The following is an 18438-nucleotide window of genomic DNA, read 5'->3' on the forward strand; positions in this document are numbered from 1 at the left end:
AGAGTAAGCCCTCTATTACTCTGTTTCCTGAACCCCAGCTCATCCTGCCTGAAGTTCCAAGTTTTCTCCACTAGATGGTGATGGTAGAAAAATAAAATGAGTAAACCGTACCAGCCTCTCACCAGATTTAAACTTTCTTTTTCAATCAGCATAGATACAAATAAGTGTAAACTCTATTATAAGGTCGCAGTAAACGAGCTCCATGTAAAGCAGTCGACCCTCGGCTTAAATGTCCTCCGTTAATCCCTCACTGCTTTCTTGTCTCCAGCCGGACCCGGCGTTCACTTTGAGCAGTGTGACCATCTCTGTCCTCCGCCCCAGAATCACAATGGGGACGACGGATTCCGTGTGTGGCTCAACTCTCAGATCAGCCATCTACTCAGTGACCGCAAGGAAGGTCTCAGCCTGCTGCAGGTCCCGCGTGCTGCCCTATAAAAGGCCTCGTAGTACTATCGAACCTCAGGCGTCCTCTTGCCCCTCGTAATCGTACCCAAGGTATGTTGGACATTTCGAGTTCAGTTAATCCCACCATGATGCACATCCCTGCCATCTTTAGTCACCATCCTAAAAGTCAGCCCCACGGTCGTCTGTTCCCCTTCCTGCTTTGGGAGTCCTCTTGCCTAGCCCAACCTCATAGGCCTTTCTTTTCCTGACTTTCCCTTGTGTCCACTGGAATCTATGCCACGTTTCTATTAACTTTAGTAAATTGTATACATTTTCTTGCTACTGTAATAAGACCGCCGGATTGTTCTATTTTATTACTGGTCTTACTGGTATAAAAAAAGTGCTTTGACTTTTATAATTTATTTCATATTTGGCTTTTTTGGGGGAAACTCTTTTATTAGTTTTAAGTGATTTTCTATTGATACTCTTTGTACAAAAAGAATACATCTGAACTTTGGCATCAGTTCTTGGCACTGAGCTTCAAAAATCCTTGGAATTTCCTGAGTGACAGGAGAGCCAATGAGGCCACTCCTGGTGGGTCCCCAGAGAGCTTCAGGATGGGAACTGCTCACCAGAAACACCAATCACACAATTAGAGGTTGGAACTTCAGGCCAGCCATCACTGGGGAGGGGAGGGATGTTGGAGATTTGCCTTCAAACACATGGCCCGTGATTTAATCAGTCGTGCCTACATAGTAGAACCCCAGTAAAACCTCCGGACACCAACGCTGGTGGAGCTTCCTGGTTGGTGAATATAGCAGTGGGGGTGGGATGAGCCCTGTCACCATGCAGAGGGCATGGAAGCTGCGTCCGGGATCCTCCAGACCTCGTGTTATGTGCATCCTTTGTTAAAAAACTGAATTTTTTTTCAGTGAGTTCTGTGATTTGCTCCAGGGAATTATCAGACCTGAGGGAGGGGGTTGTGGGACCCCCATGTTTCTAGCCGGTTGGTAGGAGTGCTGGTCCCTGAGCCTTGAGGCTGGAGTCTGAAATGGGTCATTATTGTGAGGGCTCTGCCCTGATCCATGGGTTCTGATACTAACTCTGGTGGGTGGGCGTCAGAGCAGAATCGAATTGCAGGACACCCAGTTGGTGTCGGAGAGTCGGTATCAGAACAATACTTTTCCTCTTTCCAACACATTTATCTATTATTTTGTTTTCTTTCTGAATTTCATTGGCCAGTACTGGTTATTATTACGTTGTTGGAGAAAGCAGGTCTCTTTACCTTATAAAGTGAACAGTGAAATGACTGAGCCAAAATTCTGCTTCAATCCCTGAGTTTACAAAACTTCTAGTAAAATAGAGAAAGATACCTCCTTAACATGATGGGTTTTGTTTTGTTTTTCCTCAAACGGGCAGCCACCATTATGTTTAATGATGAAAACACTAAAGATATTCGTCGTTTCTTCCCACACTTCTCACCCTGGAGAGCTTTCCAGTCCTTTGCTGCGTCTGGGTTACTACTTACTCTTCAGTTTAGAGAAGTCCCGTTAATTGTCCCTGACCCTCCAGGCTGGTTTGGTCCCTTTGCTCATTTGACACCTTGTCTGTCCGTTATGACAGATGCCTCATAGTATTATAACTGCCCATTGCATGTCTGTTTCCACTCCTGCCCCACTTCCATTATAGGACAGCGCAGGCCCCATGCCTGACACGTAGGGAGCGCTGGGCTGTGCTTGGATGGGACCAGTGAGTGAAAGCCGTCAGGCAGGCGTCAAGTGCAGGCTTGACCCTTTCCCCTGAGGTTCACAGCAGGAGCATTCTGTTTCTTCCAGAAAGACCACCTGAATGGGGCTTTTAGTTACGGAAAGATTAGAGGAAGACTTTCTGCCAACAAGGAGATATTTAGAGAACCCTTCCATAAAGAGAAAGGGCACTTTTTGGGAGGTGAGACTAAGATGGTCTCCTAGGAACAGTGGAGAATTGCCACCGGGAGGAAAGACTGGGTTGCTTAGGGGAGAGATGGATTTTTCATAGAAGGAAGAAGAGAAAGTGGAGGGTGAGCCATGACATCCGTTTCCTTCTTGTCCATCAAACTGAATTTGAAACCCTACGGGGAGAGGGCTGAAGACCAGAAGATGAGCTGATGTTCTGGGCAGGAATCTAGATCTGGAGGACCCAGCAGCGCTGCATTGGAGGGGAGGCGACATCCCCTAGCTCTGCCCTCCCCCGCTCAGACCCTGGTGCTCGCACCGAGGCCCCATCAGCAGTGCCGGCACCCAGGCTTCTTCCAAGGAGGGTCTTGACCGTGGTCTTCACCTGGCAGGGCAGGAGGACCCTGCAGACACACGTGAGGCCTGCAGCCCACAGAACAGCTTGCAGCACATTTCAGCAACTCTTCGAGGAATTTCCAGAAATGAGTAGGGGATACACTGGGAGCTGCTAAGCGACTGGTTGGTAGAATGAGGCAAGGGTAAAGAGGATCTCAGAGATGTTGTTAAAGAAGTGTATTAAAAGTTAACGTGGAGTTCAACAGGTGATCCCGTCCGAACTGAATAAGTGAAAGAGAAAAATTGAACCTTGGTTTCTGCCTTACACCACAGGCAAAAATAATTCAAGATGGCTCATAGGCCTTGATGTAAAAGCTAAAAGTATGAAGCTTCTACAGGGGAACGTGGAAGAATATCTTCATGGCTTTGGGGTACATGAAGATTTCTTAGTGAGGGCATAAACAGCACTGGTCATTAAAAATATACATATGAATATATATATATATATATATATAAATTGAACTTAATTAAAATTTAAAAAACATCTCTTCAGGAGACATCTGTGGGAATGGAATATTACTCAGCCATAAAAAGAAACGAAACTGAGTTATTTGTAGTGAGGTGGATGGACCTAGAGTCTGTCATACAGAGTGAAGTAAGTCAGAAAGAGAAAGACAAATACCATATGCTAACACATATATATGGAATCTAAAAAAAAAAAAAAAAAGGTTCTGAAGAACCTAGGGGCAGGACAGGAATAATGATGCAGATGTAGAGAATGGACTTGAGGACACAGGGAGGGGGAAGGGTAAGCTGGGACGAAGTGAGAGAGTGGCATGGACATATATACGCTACCAAACGTAAAATAGATAGCTAGTGGGAAGCAGCCGCATAGCACAGGGAGATCAGCTCGGTGCTTTGTGACCACCTAGAGGGGTGGGATAGGGAGGGTGGGAGGGAGACGCAAGAGGGAAGAGATATGGGGACATATGTATATGTATAGCTGATTCACTGTTATGAAGCAGAAACTAATGCACCATTGTAAAGCAATTATACTCCAATAAAGATGTTAAAAAAAAAAAGACATCTGTGGGAAAATGAAAACACAAGCCATAGCCTGAGAGAAAATATTTGTAATACATATATCCGCACAGGACTTATTTCCAGAGTATATGAAGAATTATTGCAACTCAATAAGAAGACAAAATACCTCCATTTTTTAATCTTTTTTTTAACATCTTTATTGGAGTATAATTGCTTTACAATGGTGTGTTTGTTTCTGCTTTATAACAAAGTGAATCAGCTATATGTATACATATATCCGCATATCTCCTCCCTCTTGCGTCTCCCTCCCACCCTCCCTATCCCACCCCTCTAGGTGGTCACAAAGCAGCAAGCTGATCTCCCTGTGCTATGCGGCTGCTTCCCACTAGCTATCTGTTTTAAATTTGGTAGTGTATATACGTCCATGCCACTCTCTCACTTCGTCCCAGCTTACCCTTCCCCCTCCCAACACCTCCATTTTTAAATGGGCAAAAGGTATAAAAGAATACTTCACAAAAGAAGATATATGGATAGAAAAACACATGAAACAGGCACAGTGAAATGCACATTAAAACCACAGTGAGATGCCACTACACTCCCTCTGGAATGACTGAAAATAAAAAGACTGACAACATTACATGTTGGCAAAGACAAGGCACAGTTGGAACTCAAAGCATTGCTTGTGAGAACATAAAATGGTAAAATCATTTTGGAAAATCATTTGGCAGTTTTCTTAAAAATGGAAACACACCCTTGCCATGTCATCCAGTAATTCTGTTTCCAGAGAATTTACCCAGGAGAGATGAAAACATGTTCAAAGTGTGTCCACAAAACGGGTTGTATGCAAATGGTTAGCGCAGCCTTATTCCTAATAACCCCAGACTGGAAACACTGCAAACGCCCATCAACAGTGGAATGGAAAAACAAAGTTTGGTTTACTCATACAGTGGAATTCTACTTGGTAAAAAAATAAACTACCAACACACAGAGCAATGATAAATCTTAGAAACATTGTGCTGAATAAAAGAAGTCAGACACAAAACAGTATATGTATTGTATGATTCCCATTATGTGAAATTCTAGACCAGGCAAAGCTAATCTGTAGTGTAGAAGTTATATCAGTGGGTGAAGGGATGGGGATTATAGGTGGCCAGGGCATGAGGGATTTTTTGGCTAGTGATAGAAATATGGTATAAATTGAGGAGATGGTTACACCATTCTATGCATTTATCAAAACTCATCAAACTGTACCTTTAAAATGGGTGCAGTTTATTTATGTAAATTATATCTCAATAAGATTGATTTTAAGAACCACAGCAAGATCCTATTTCCCGCCCATAAGAATGACCAAAATTCACGTGACTGTCAATACCAAATGTTAACGAGGGTGCAGAACAGCTGGAACGCTCACACATCGCTGGGGCATCGCTGGGGCATCGCTGGGGCATTGCTGCTGCATTGCTGGCACAAGCCTAAAATGGGCTCTTTGAAAAACTTGTTGATTTCTTATAAAATTAAATATACACCTGCCCTATGACCCATCAATTGTACTCTTAGGTATTTACCCCAAAGAGATGAGAACATATGTATAAAAAGTCTTGAAGAAGAATGTTTATAGAAGCTTTATTAGTAATAGCAAAACAAACAAACAAACAAAAACCCCTGGAAACAATGTAAATCTGCAGGTGATGGATAAACAGATTGTGGTCTGTGAAATGCTACATTGAATTAGGAGAGGATGAACTGGTGATACATGCAAAACCACACATGATTCTAATAAATATTATGTTGAGTGAATGAAACCAGACACAAAGAGCACAGATGGTGAGTCCATTGGAAGGAAGTTCAAGAACAGGCACGTCTAAGGAAACTGGAGTGTTAGAAATCGGTGCTGCTGAGACAAGGGCATTGACCGAAAGGGGGCATAATGGAAATGTTCTGTATCCTGGTTGGGATGTTGGTTAATTAGGAACACACATTTCTCAAAACCCATCGAACTGTAGATCCAAGCTCTGTGCATTTCACTGTTAGCAAATTTCACCTCAATTAAAAAAAATTAATTCAAGGGGTTTCCATTTCCAATAATGGCAGCTAGGAACTTCAGATCAACACAAGTAACTGATGAAAACAAGTCAAAATGCTGAATCAAATGGTTTAGAAATCTTCTTAAAAGTATCAAAGACCTGATAAAATAGGAACTACCTGGCAAAAATCCAAGAGAATCCAAATCCAAACAGACCAGAGGGACCTGAGCACAAGAGTTCCTTTTGCCCCGAGGGCTTTTGCTAATTCTGCCCACCGTGGGCCTGGCCTTGGGTGGCCTCTGCAGGCGAGGGTGACGGTCGTGAGCCCAGGGCCTCCCTGAGCCAGGGGTCTAACCTCAAGCGGAGGGGCCTAATAGACGTCCCTTCGTGAAGCTGGCACCCGGAGGGCAGCACCTCCTGGCAAGGCTACACAGAAGTAAATCTACCCCAACAACTACTTCCCCGAACTACCACACTCATTTTTTTCTGACATTGTTAAATATTCTTCTGCACACGACTTAATGGAAGCATAATGTTCTTTCTTATGGGAGGACCACAGCTATTCAATCAACTTGTACTTAGGCTTTATTTCAATGTTTTAAATGTAGTAAATAATGTCATCATGTATTACTTCAAAGATAATATTTTACAATTCTATTTCTTTGGGGCAAAAGTCTTAGAAATGCAAATGGGGTCAAAGAGAATGGCCAAATTGCCCTCCCTAAAGATGAGGGCAGTTTACATTCCAACCAGAAGTGTAGGAGCGTGCCACCCTGTGCCCTCCCAGGCTTCATTTACGCTGAAAGTGTTTCCCATGTAAGAGCTGGGACTTACAATGCCCTTTTACCATTTTACCAGCTGCCATGGTCCTTTTGCACCAAGAAACATCAATACTTTTGAATATGTAGGATAAAACCTAAAAACCTACTATGAACCATTACATAATAGCCAAATTTATCTTCTACCTAAAGATACAACTTTTACCTTTAATAAGAAATAACCCAAACCTGAGAGTATGTGGAGTTTTCACCCACCTCCCCTTCAGCCACTATTACCCTCTCTGCTGTAGCATTTCCCCATGGAAAATTTCTCTACTGAACCTTACCCTCTTGGGAAAAGCAGGCCAACATTTGGTCAGAAGAGCACGTCTTGGGCTTTGCACTTCTGTAATTTCATGCCTTGTTCCTGTCATAAGCTTCTTCTAGCTCGTAAAATCCACTTCCAATTTAGAAGGTAGAAAAGCATTCTCAAGAATGGAAACATAAATATACCCTTCCTCAAATTCCAACTGGAAAAAAAAATGATGATTCATGCTGTAGAATGGAATTTTTAAAATTTGGGCATGAATACTCTCACTTTTCCCAATTGTTTAGAATAATCTCAACAGAGGCATGAATTTTACGTTACAGCAGGCATTTTATTTTGTTCTTTCATTTTCAGGCTTAATGAATTAATGGAAGGGAGGTACATTTGTGTAATGGCGGAAGGATCAGAGAGAATCCTATGGTGCTGGGTTGGAATTAGAAAACTATAAGAATGAAGCTCAGGATTTTAAAAAATTATATTTCCAGCTCTGTCCACTGGAAGGACTAGAAGCAATGACACCCCAGTAGCAAAGAGCACTCTCATTGCCCTGGTCTTGGTTTCTAAATACCGTTCTTCCCTAAAAGGAGCCAGGGCTTCTCTGAGAAATGGCAGATTCTAGAAACAGGGCAGGAAAATTACACAGTGAGCTTTGAACATCTCATTATGCCAGAAAGCAAGGAAGTGCCCCCCAGAACAATAGTGATATGTCAGAAGTACAGAGGTGCTCCCATTGACCAAATCTGGGACAATTTGAGCATCAACATGACTGACACAGGGAATGTGTATCATGTTTAGAAATGATACTAAATAGGGTCGGGGATCAGGATGGGGATGGAGAACTCTTCTTAATAGAATAATACCAATTAATAAATGTAGAAAATCATAGAATTAGAAAATCACCACTTAACAATCACTGTGGTAATAACTGATTCATGCAAGAATAGATACTGAAGTCATGGAGTGATAGACTGTTGTGGAACAGGATACCCATAAAAATCTCATAAATTACTTATTAATTACAAAAGAAATAAGGGTAACTTTACTGTGGAGAAATCTGGCAGACACCACCTGAATCAGGATACCAAATTATATGAATCATGACACAAGCTACATCACGTACCACCTACTGAGACATTCCCAGAAAGACGCACCATCACTGATGTGGTTTTCATGATCAGAGGTTTACCTGGTTCCAAATATGAAGAAACAATCAGGCAATTCAAATTGAGGGATATTTTATGAAGAAATTGGTCTGAAGTCTTCAAAAATATCAACGCCATGAAAGGTTAAAAAAAAAAAAGACTGGGTTATTGTTCCTTGAATAGATGAAAAGAGACTAAAACGACATCTCAACTAAATGTGCTTGTGTGATTTTTGGTTGGATCCTGTCTTTGTTCTCAAGGAGACATATGCTAATGTATTTAGGGATAAAGTTTCACAAGGTCTGTAACTTATTCTCAGAAAAGAGAGAGACAGCAAATATTGAAAACAAACATTTGGTGAGTCCACGTGCAGGGTGTATTGATATTCATTGTATTGTTCATGCAAATTCTCTACAGGTTTTAAGTTCTAAAAAAATAATTCAGAGTAAAGGAAACATATCTAACAATAATTATATAAAAGTCATATGAGCTTTGGAAATGTATTTATGAATTTATGAATAGGATTGCACCGTGTACTTTGTTCCTATTGAATATCACACGTTTTCTAAGCAGTATATTAACTCAGTGACATGTATTTACATTTTACAAGAAGGTAAAAAAGGCTATGATTAGATGAACAAATTGTGCAACCATTATAGAAGTAATGAACAGAAAACACTGTTTAGTACTTCTGAGGAGACTAATTTTTAAGTGGCCCCAGCTATATTTTTATCTAGTTGTTTTCAATCCTCCTATTTTATTTTCATTTTTTATTACACAAAATTTAGCTACTTACTCACTGTCCCTTGGATATTTTAAGGGTCTAATATCAACTAGGTTGTAAACAAGTCTGAATGTTCATCACTGTCCTCCTGCCTTGGAGTTTCCTATCTCCAAGTAGAAAGTAAGAGGTAGAAATTAGTTTTAAATTTCTGTTCATTTTCTACTAAATACAAAGCCACACACTATGTGGTATTCCTACCCGGAGAAGAGAAGAGTGGGAGTCTTAACTCTTTTCCCACTCACCGTTTCCTCTTCCTTTTCTCTGGCCCCAGGTGACCCGGCAAGCATCGGGTATGATTTATGACTCCTTGGATCCAGCCTGGGTCACCTGGAACAGCCGGCCACAAACTGTTCACTGGTGCTTTTCTTTCTTCTTTTAACAAGTTTACCTTTCATTATTCATATTATTGGGTTTTCTGCTTTCTTAATTACTTTATTGAAGTGTAATTTACGTATCATAAAATTCACCCATCATAAGTGTACCATTCAACTATGTGTTTGGAAACTTAATGAGTTGTTCAAAATGTTTTTGAACCTTTCCATCACCCCAATAAGATTCTGTTTACAGTTAATGCCTGTTCCTGCTCTCAGCCTCAGGCAACCTAAATCTACTTCCTGTGTCTATAGATGTGCCTTTTCTGGACATTCCATGCAAATGGAACTTTACAGTATATGGTCTTTTTTTCTCTTAGCACAATGTTTTTGTTTATCCAGCTTGTAGCAGGGATTAGTGCTTCATTCCTTTTTATTGTTGAGTAGTATTGCATTTGAATGGATATATCAATTACCTTTCTCCATTCACTGAATCCATTGCTGGACACTTGGATTGTTTCCAGTTTGGGGCTGTTGTGAATAATGCGGCTGTGAACATTTGCATGCGAGGCTTTGTGTGTTCAAATGTTTTCATTTCTCTTGGGAAGATACCTGGGAGAAGAATTGTTAGGTCATATGGGGAATAACTTTTTAAGGAACCATTTCCCAAGGCACCTGCACCATTTTACACTCCCTCTGACATGTGTGCTGAGGGTTCCCGTGACTCCACACCCTTACCAACATTTGCCTTCTGCTGCCTTTTTATTATAGCTCTTCTGGCGGGTGTGAAATGTTATTTCATTGTGATTTTAACTTTCCTCTCTCTAATGACAGATTTCGGAGCATTTTTTATGTGCATATTAACTATTCTTTTATTTATCTTCTTTGGTAAGATAGCCTTCAAATCTCTTGTCCATTTGTAAAATTGGGTTGTCATCATATTGTTGATTTGTAAGAGTTTCTTTCAGGATGAGTCGTTTATCAAATATCAAAGTCGTTTATCAAAATGATTTCATAGTATTTTCTCCGAGTCTGTAGCTTGTCTTTCCATTTTCCAATGGTGTCTCCTGAAGAGCAGATTGTGAGTTTTGGTGAAGGGCAGCGTATCAATTTTTGCTCTTACCAATCATACTCAGTGGTGCTTTTTGAAAGGAAGAAAATTCAGTAGCTATGTGGATAACAGGGATGCCTTTCACCTGCATTTTGGTGTTTGTGAAGATTGCTCCACTTGTGTGTGTAGACGTTTAAGAGCCCTTGTTCTGAGACGTTCCGAATGCTGTGCACACCCAGCAACCATTAGCATTGTACAGGCTGCTTTGGACGCCGACCAGCACACAGAGTCACTGGCAATGCCTGCCTCGCCCGCTCCTATGACAGAACGGTCTCTTGCTGGTCAACGTCTCTTGAAAAGCATCACAATTTCTATGGCTCTCTGGAATGCTGTTTTCCTGAGGTTCGTTTTTATTTTTATTTTATTTTTTTGGCGGTACGCGGGCCTCTCACTGTTGTGGCCTCTCCCGTTGCGGAGCACAGGCTCCGGACGCGCAGGCTCAGTGGCCATGACTCACGGGCCCAGCCGCTCCGCGGCATGTGGGATCCTCCCGGACCGGGGCACGAACCCGTGTCCCCTGCATCGGCAGGCGGACTCTCAACCACTGCGCCACCAGGGAAGCCCCTGAGGTTAGTATTTTTAAAAAAGGTTTGCAACTCCAAAATATGAGGGCAATCCAGGAAAAGTACCGCTGGGGCTGCTTCTAGCCTCACTGTGAATTTTTCCACGCCTTAGAGCAGGGGTCCCTGTTAGGAACGGGGCCGCACAGCAGGAGGTGAGCAGTGGGCGAGCGAGCGAAGCTTCATCTGCCGCTCTCCATCGCTCTCCATCGCTCCCCATCGCTCGCGTTTCTGCCTGAACCATCCCCCCCTCCCCCGGTGCCTGGAAAAATTGTCTTCCACGAAACCCATCCCTGGTGCCAAAAAAGGTTGGGGACCGCTGCCTTAGAGCATCTTTAAAGATGTTCCAATGATTTTATGGGTATGGACTTAGGGTGCCGAGGCTGGGTGGGTGGACCACGGTGGGTATGCGTGCATCACCTGTTTTCCTTGGTGTCAGTATTGTACCAGGCTGCTTGTCCTCTGTGACGCCAGAAGCTAGACATAGTGTGACACAGCAGAACTGCACTAGTGTCGTTTAAGTTTAGAAGACAGTAGCATGGGTTCTTTTAATTGACTTTTCCGTTAGGACAAGTAGACATAATTAAAAACCTTCTCTCTAGTAATCAATTGACAGATGCTTATTGAATGCATATTGTGCATGAAACTTATCTGCATGTGATGACTTCCAAATTTATATCTCCAACCTGGACCTCTCCCCTGAAGACTAGATTTCTGTATCACAACCTGTTCAACTCGCATGTCTGACAGACCTGTCAAACACTGAGGGTCTGACTATTTCCCCCCGAGTTACTCCTCCCATGAGCTTCTCCATCCCAGTCACTGCCAACTCTCTCCTTCACGTGCTCAGGAAAAACTATGGAAAGTCATCCTTGCCTACCATCTTTCCTTCGCTCCCTGTATCCAATCCATCATAAATCCTAGAGTTTCTAAATGGAATATGAAATCCTGGATGAGATTCCAACATAGAAAAGGGACATTAGGGAAGAACTCATTAAGTCTGAATAAAGTACGGAGTTTAGCTCATAATAATGTATCAGCATTGATTCATTCATTGTGACAAGTGTACTATACCCACGTAAGAGGTTAAAAATCCGGGAAATTGGGTGCAGAGCATAGGGGGACTCTCTGCTATCCTTTCACTTTTTACCTTTTCTGTAGATCCTAAACTACTCTAATATAAAAGAAAATTATTAAGGAAATATGCCAAGGAGCAGTTTCTGCTGACTTCTGGCTGATGAGAGCCTGCGGCTGGTTTGCTGGAGCTGAGGGGACAGAAAGTCTGCTTCCACTGACTGCATGGTCTGGGTAGAGGGTACTGTCAAATGAGCCGAAGGCCATACACATGGTTTTCTTTGGGTGTGGGGACTGGTCACCTTATCAGTACTTTTTCACAGTTCAGTTACTCCAAGGAAAATTGATAACCTCACATAAGTTCAGTCTTTTCATAACAATTGGGTCACATAGTTTATCTTTCACGAATACTTAATATTGTTTAGGTATTCTTCCTGAAGGGCCAAGTTCTCTAATCCTAGAAAAATACCCAACGTTTGGCTTTTTAAAGATCTTGCTATAATTCTTTATATGCTGCTCAAAATGAAAACGTATTTTTATTTTATATGGAATACATTGATCTGAATTAAAAATAAGGACTTTTTTTTGGAAAAGCAAGAGGGCACTAGAGACTGGTGTTGGGCTGGGGAGTGGAGGGGTTGGCAAAGGCTCTGAAGAGGTGAAAGCTAAAGAATTGCAGGATCGCTTGTATTATTAGTTTGATTTTCTGGGGAATCAAGGCTTTATGCAACTTCAATAAATCTAGGCATCCACTGCTGTTGGGATCAGGCAGGTGGTTTGCCGGCACTGGATTCTCTTTCCTTGGCCTGTGATGGAAGGCAGGGGAAGGCAGGGTGTCGCTTGTAGGGAGAGTTTATCACTGTTCTTGTAACTCCCCTTCAGGCCTGTGCCTTTGAACTTGCCCTGCAGCTGTAAACAGCTGGAGATGTTGCAAATAATTTTAAGGACTTGCGGAGTGCTTTGGCCATCAGAAGCTCTCTCCTACTGTAGTTGGATGTGTTCAAAGTGTAAGGTGGGCAAAAAAGGTGGCTGTGCGGTTCCCTCACCTAAACCCTCTGGCTGGAAGCATGCCCTAAATGCTGAGTCTGAAACGGGCAGGAGAGCGGGGCGTCTGATGGCAAAGACAAACGCAGCGTTGTAGTCCTGAGAGTATTGGCACCCTGACGGGACAAGAAGGTGAAGGTGATATTTCATCCACTGTTACGGTCTGTCCTCTCCTTACCTGACCTCTGAAATGGAGCCATCGGCTTTGAAAAGCCTGGTGTCTAAAATTAATATTCTTCCCCATCTGACTAAGAAGGCAACAGCTGAGCAACATGAGATCAAGGACCATCTGAGTTTAAACAGGGGCTCAAAGTGGCATTTGAGAGAGAGGATACTTCCTCTCAGAGTGGACACTTGTCTTTTCAGAAGACTTACTCTGACAGTGAGTCAAGACTTTTACCAGGGAATTGTGTAGTTGTTTTGAACTCTGCAAACTCCCTTTTATCTGCTGGAACTTATACTCTGCACTTGGAATGGTCTGGACCCCAGCATGTCCTCCTATAAATGGTAATTACTCTTATTTTCTGTCTTTCTACATCACCTTAAACAACAAGTTGTACCAAACTCCAGGTAGAGCTTAACGTTTAATATTTTCTCTGCAAAATTTTTAAACCTTGGACCCAAGCTTTTGTTTTAATATGTTAATTTTTATGTGGCTTCCTGAGCCAACTTGAATACCATCTACAATTACATACTAGATTTTAGTTGTAGTTTGTCTTAGACGTAGCCATGAAATCCTTATTTTAATAATAACTGTTTTCAGGGCAACTTGTAAGAACACTGATGACAGTCTGTAGTGTATTTTACAGAGCTCTGGCTGACCCTGCTTACATTTTAGTGTGTTTAAATGTAAGGTCTTTGTGTGGTTAAGTAGAAGTTTGTAGAGCATTGGATTTTAAATAATTTGTAACTCAAGGTATTATTTTTAGTAGTTGAGAAAATGAAAGATGACGTTTTGTGGAGCTAATTACAGATGATTTCAAGTTGAGAAAAAGCTGGAAGAAGCAATTTCCAGAAAATCTCCAGCAGGGGGCCTCAGGAGGGAACCGGCCACAAGTTCTCATCAGTCTCCCCTAATGATCAGGAGATGCACAGGCACATACATACGCATAGATCTTTAGTATCAGAGCAGTAGAACATGTATCACCTACATTTGTAAGGGAAGTATTTCAAGGAAAGCACAAGGATGTGAAATCTTTGGTACTTAGCTGCTAATGAGGATGCAAGGAAAGGTATCTGGGAATCTTAATCTATGTGAGAGGATTATTAGGAAACAAAGTTCTTTTAAAAATAAACACCAAACGTTTTAAGATGTAGGCAGAGAGGGGCTCTGGAAATGGCTCATTTGATGGAGAGCACTCCTCCGAGGGCACAGAGTTCCCGGGGGGAGCGCCAGGGAGCCCCTTCCTTACACAGCAAGCTCTTCCCACCAGGGCCAGGAGGAGCAAAACCAGCAAATCCAGTTAAACCCAGAGAAACTTTGTATCCCATACTTGTACCAGCCACTTAACATAAACTTAACATAAACACTTATTTTAGGTAATGAGGGAAAATTGTAGTTGCCCAGTGAAACTTAAGGTGGCTTCTTACTGTTTGCTTTTGTAGAAAAAAGTGGGGAAATAAACCTTTTTCCTTTCAGAGTTCCAGCATTTGAAACTCAGTATTGATAATTGCATTTCTCTTCCTAATTTTGGGTCCCTTCTGTTTAAATAGAAGCGACTTCTAAATTCCCAGTGGTCATTTCCCCACAGAGTCAAACGTGTGCGTCGGTGATGAGAACTCTGTTTCTCCTCCTTGCAGTCAAGAGGAAGGCAGACTCAAAAGTCACGGCTGCGTCCTGATTTACAAATCGGAGACGGAGGGGGACGAAAACCACACACCAGACAGGAACTTAGTCGGACTCACCACCAAGATGCTAAAAGTGAAGAGGCTGGAAGAAATCAACACGTGTTACCACAGTGACCAGCTGGAGAAAATGGCCTTTTTTCAGTGCATGGAAGAGGTGGAGAAAGTGAAGTGTATTCTGGAAGAAAGTTCTAGTGAACAGGATTCGAGATCTGGGAAGAGTGAGGTAACTGTGCTAATTTAGTCTCCTGAAAAGTGTCAGTTCTACTTTATCTTTTCTCACATAAAGCAATACCTGTTGCCATTTATACGACCGTTTTCCGATTCTGTTTGGTCACTTGTGTAGAGTTAAGGAAACTTCATGAACAGGCAAACTTCCATTTTGTTTCATGGAGGTTTATGTATAGGTGGGTGCAGTAAGTCATCAGGAGGCCTTTGAACGTGCACCTCTCCCTTGCAGGCAGCTCCTCAGCCTGGTGGCTGGTTTACAGGTTACGAGGGTGAACGTATGGAAACACACATTTCTTAGGAAGGATGGTTTAAAAGGATGGGTTTGGGCATGAAATCCAGAGAAGCACTGCGAGGGCCACAATTGCCCTGCAGAGGTTTCTAATTTCCTCAAGACCCTGAGATCCTCGCTGTTGACAGTGGCGGTCAGAGTCAGGGACAAGCCCTTGCCGATGGCACACCTCGTGCAGAGCCCCATTCTGGCCACTTGCTCTTCGGCAGTTACTAAACCAACCCTGGGGCTGCCTGTCTGAATAGTGGGGCCGTAGCTGTTGGAACATTGAATGTATGTAAAGCACTCAGCACAGGCTCTGTCACCAGGGTAGGCGTTCAGTAGGTGTCGGCCAGCCACACCCCGTCCCCTGTCTGAGCTCGCTGGGTCTCCCTCACCATCCATGGAGCACCCTTCCTGCCCGCCCTGCATGGGCCTCGCTCTAGCCCCTGCAACTGTTTGGAGCTCGTTTGTCACCCTTCTCTGGATGCCCTCCTCGACGTCAGGACGTCACATCACTCCACCTTGCGTTCTTGGCTGCTTTCCTGGTCATGGCACCGAATAGGCACCAAGAATGTTTGCGGAACAAACAGGTCTATTTAAGTGAGTCCTGCATTCTGGCTGAGGGCTGGGGATCATTATTTTTAATAATCAGAGCAAGTGATTCTTAGGTAGGTTTGGGATACGTCCCTCTTTGTCTGGCTCCTGTTCTGAAAACCCCTGTCCAGGTAGGAAGGGCATTTCTAACGATGCAACAGACAGTGAACTAAAGCCGTTAGACATAAAGGGCGGAGGACTCGTGTAAAATGTACTGGACAGAAGAAACGAGTCAGCTTGAAACATGGGTGTTTTGAGACCTCCGCTTTCCTGATGAGCTAACGTCTTGTTCAGCAAACACCAAGAAGAAACTTCCACAGGCAAAATTTAAGTCAGATATGAGGGCTTCCTCATTAGAGCTGCTTACAATACAAATGAATGAACAGAAGAGTTTCCTCTTCTGTTCACTAATTTCTGTAGAACAGAGGAGACACAATATTCTTACAGGATAACTGTGAAATAACCAACTATTTGCAATAGTTGCTATGAATTTGATTATGTTTCCAGGACTGTTTTTCTCCACGTTCTGTGATATAATTGTTGTAAGTAGGCCATATCTTTAAAGAGTGAAATGGTGCTTAGCAGAAACATGAACATTTTTAGGAAGAATTGTTTTTGTGATGAACCGCTCCAGAATATTAGAAATCAAATGACTGGGAAGTTAAATATTTTAGGATATTTTTGAGGGAAGCACTGAGAATGTTGTTCCTCAGAGACCCTAGAAGAACGTCCTTTGCGATTGGTCTGATGTCCCCTGTGTCACCTGGGCCCTGGCGTGGACCCTGCGGTCACTGCTGTGTGGAAGGTGGGGAGGAATGACCATGTGTCCCATTCAGTTTCTTCTTGGTAAATGGCTCAAGGCCCAGAGATGTCGGCAATCTCCCTGGCTCTCTGTCTCACCTTGTGGAGGACGGACGGGCACACGGTCGGGAGGCACGGAGCTCTTCTCTCTGTGTCTGCCAAGGCCCAGGCCCCGGCCCCGGAGGCCCTCGCTCGCCCAGTGGGTGGGTGCACGGGCGGCCAGCAGGCCTGGCAGGGGTGGGCAAGGAGGGCCTTCCAGCAGCTCGGATGTCCTCCGGAATGCAGACAGAGCTGGACTGGCTCGGCTCGGTCTCCTGCTGGGCCACGGGGCACCTTCACAGCGCCACACCCTCCTCTCCAGGAGCCATGAAAGTGCTCGCACCATTTTCCCACCTGGCCCCCTTTCTCTTTACCCCTCCTCTCCTTGAGAAGCTTAGCTCAGGTAACAGTAGTCGAGACCCTCCCTGCAGTGCACCGACAAGAATTTACACTGAATTTCAGACACTCGAGTGACACGCAAACTGTTCTGAAGGCTTGAGGCTCAATTTCTTTCTAGAAGAGTCTTTTCTCTCCTAAGAGGAAAAAATTATCTATGCATTCAACAACTTATGTTTGTTAACATAGTTTGGTGAAGCTCAGATTCTTCTTCTTTTCCTGCTCTTAACCAGGTTTTTCTATTTCACTCATTTTTCCTCCCCTGGATTTATTTTGAACTCTCTTCCTTCTTTTCCTCTGCTTTATTTTTTGTTGAATTGATTAAATTCAACATACTCTACTTTTATACTATGTTTTGTTCCTTTTGTTTTCCAACTTTCCTTTTAATTCTGTTTTCAGATGACTTTTCTCATTCTTTTGTATTCCAAAGGCTGTTCAAAATCACCTAAATAGGGCTTCCCTGGTGGCGCAGTGGTTTAGAGTCCGCCTGCCGATGCAGGGGACACGGGTTCGTGCCCCTATCCCGGAAGATCCCACATGCCGCGGAGCGGCTGGGCCCGCGACCCATGGCCGCAGAGCCTGTGTGTCCGGAGCCTGTGCTCCGCAACGGGAGAGGCCACAGCAGTGAGAGGCCCGCGTACAGCAAAAAAAAAAAAAAAAAAAAAAATCACCTAAATAGTGTAGAATTTTAAAGGCTTTTAGCAGATACACTATAATAAACTAGATCTAAAGCCACATAATATGGTGTTGAAATAAAGTAAAACTTAAATAACTAATGTGGCACATATGAGTGATGAGTTTAATAGCTACTGTGTATGTACCATTAACTTGTAAATGATAACGGCTCTCATAACTGTAATTAGTATTACTTTTACACAATCAATCCAGGTTTTCCTCTTTTGTTCATTCTCTATTACCCATATAAATAAGCCCTGTGCTGCATTTCCCTCAGATCTAATTTGCTGTTTTGATACACACACACAAACACACACACACATTCTATTTGCTTAATGGAAGACCAAGGAGCTTCCGTTCTCAGACAACCGGAGGCCAAATCCCCGCGGGTCCGTCCGCCTTCCCCGACCCGCCCCCATCTGCTGTATGCATCCCTGCTCTTTGTGCCCGGGGTTATCTGTGCTCATCTCCTGTCCTCTGGTTTCGCCTGCCTTCCTGAGACCCCTAGCCCCTTCCCCTCCACCCCCAGGCGTGGTCCCGAGGGGAGGAAGGGAAGCTATCGGGCAGAAGTGAGGACGGCCCCGAGGGGGCGGGATCACAGCTCCTGGAATGTTCAACCGCTGCTCCAAATGCGCCAAAGACCGAACAGAACAAGATGGTCATCGACAGGATGTGAACAGGCTAGAGTGGGTTGGGGCAAGCGTGACGGCAGTTGCACATTTAGTAGCAGGTGGCCTTTCCTGCCTGACCGC

The 18438-nt window shown here is 43.4% G+C and overlaps 1 protein-coding gene across 1 annotated transcript in view; it reads left to right on the forward strand.

Annotated features, from left to right (window-relative positions):
- MYLK4 (myosin light chain kinase family member 4) overlaps positions 1-18438 on the forward strand; it is a gene marked incomplete at its 3' end in the record, with an annotated part of 89771 nt that overhangs the window by 6053 nt on the left and 65280 nt on the right. Inside the window, exon 2 of the mRNA XM_081247586.1 lies at positions 14635-14905. Coding sequence (XP_081103712.1) covers positions 14747-14905 — 159 coding nt within the window. The 5' untranslated portion in view covers positions 14635-14746. The remainder of the gene's footprint in view (positions 1-14634; positions 14906-18438) is intronic.

The sequence above is a fragment of the Mesoplodon bidens genome (genome assembly GCF_964165515.1).
Source record: "Mesoplodon bidens genome assembly, chromosome: 10".
NCBI classification, from domain to species: domain Eukaryota; kingdom Metazoa; phylum Chordata; class Mammalia; order Artiodactyla; family Ziphiidae; genus Mesoplodon; species Mesoplodon bidens.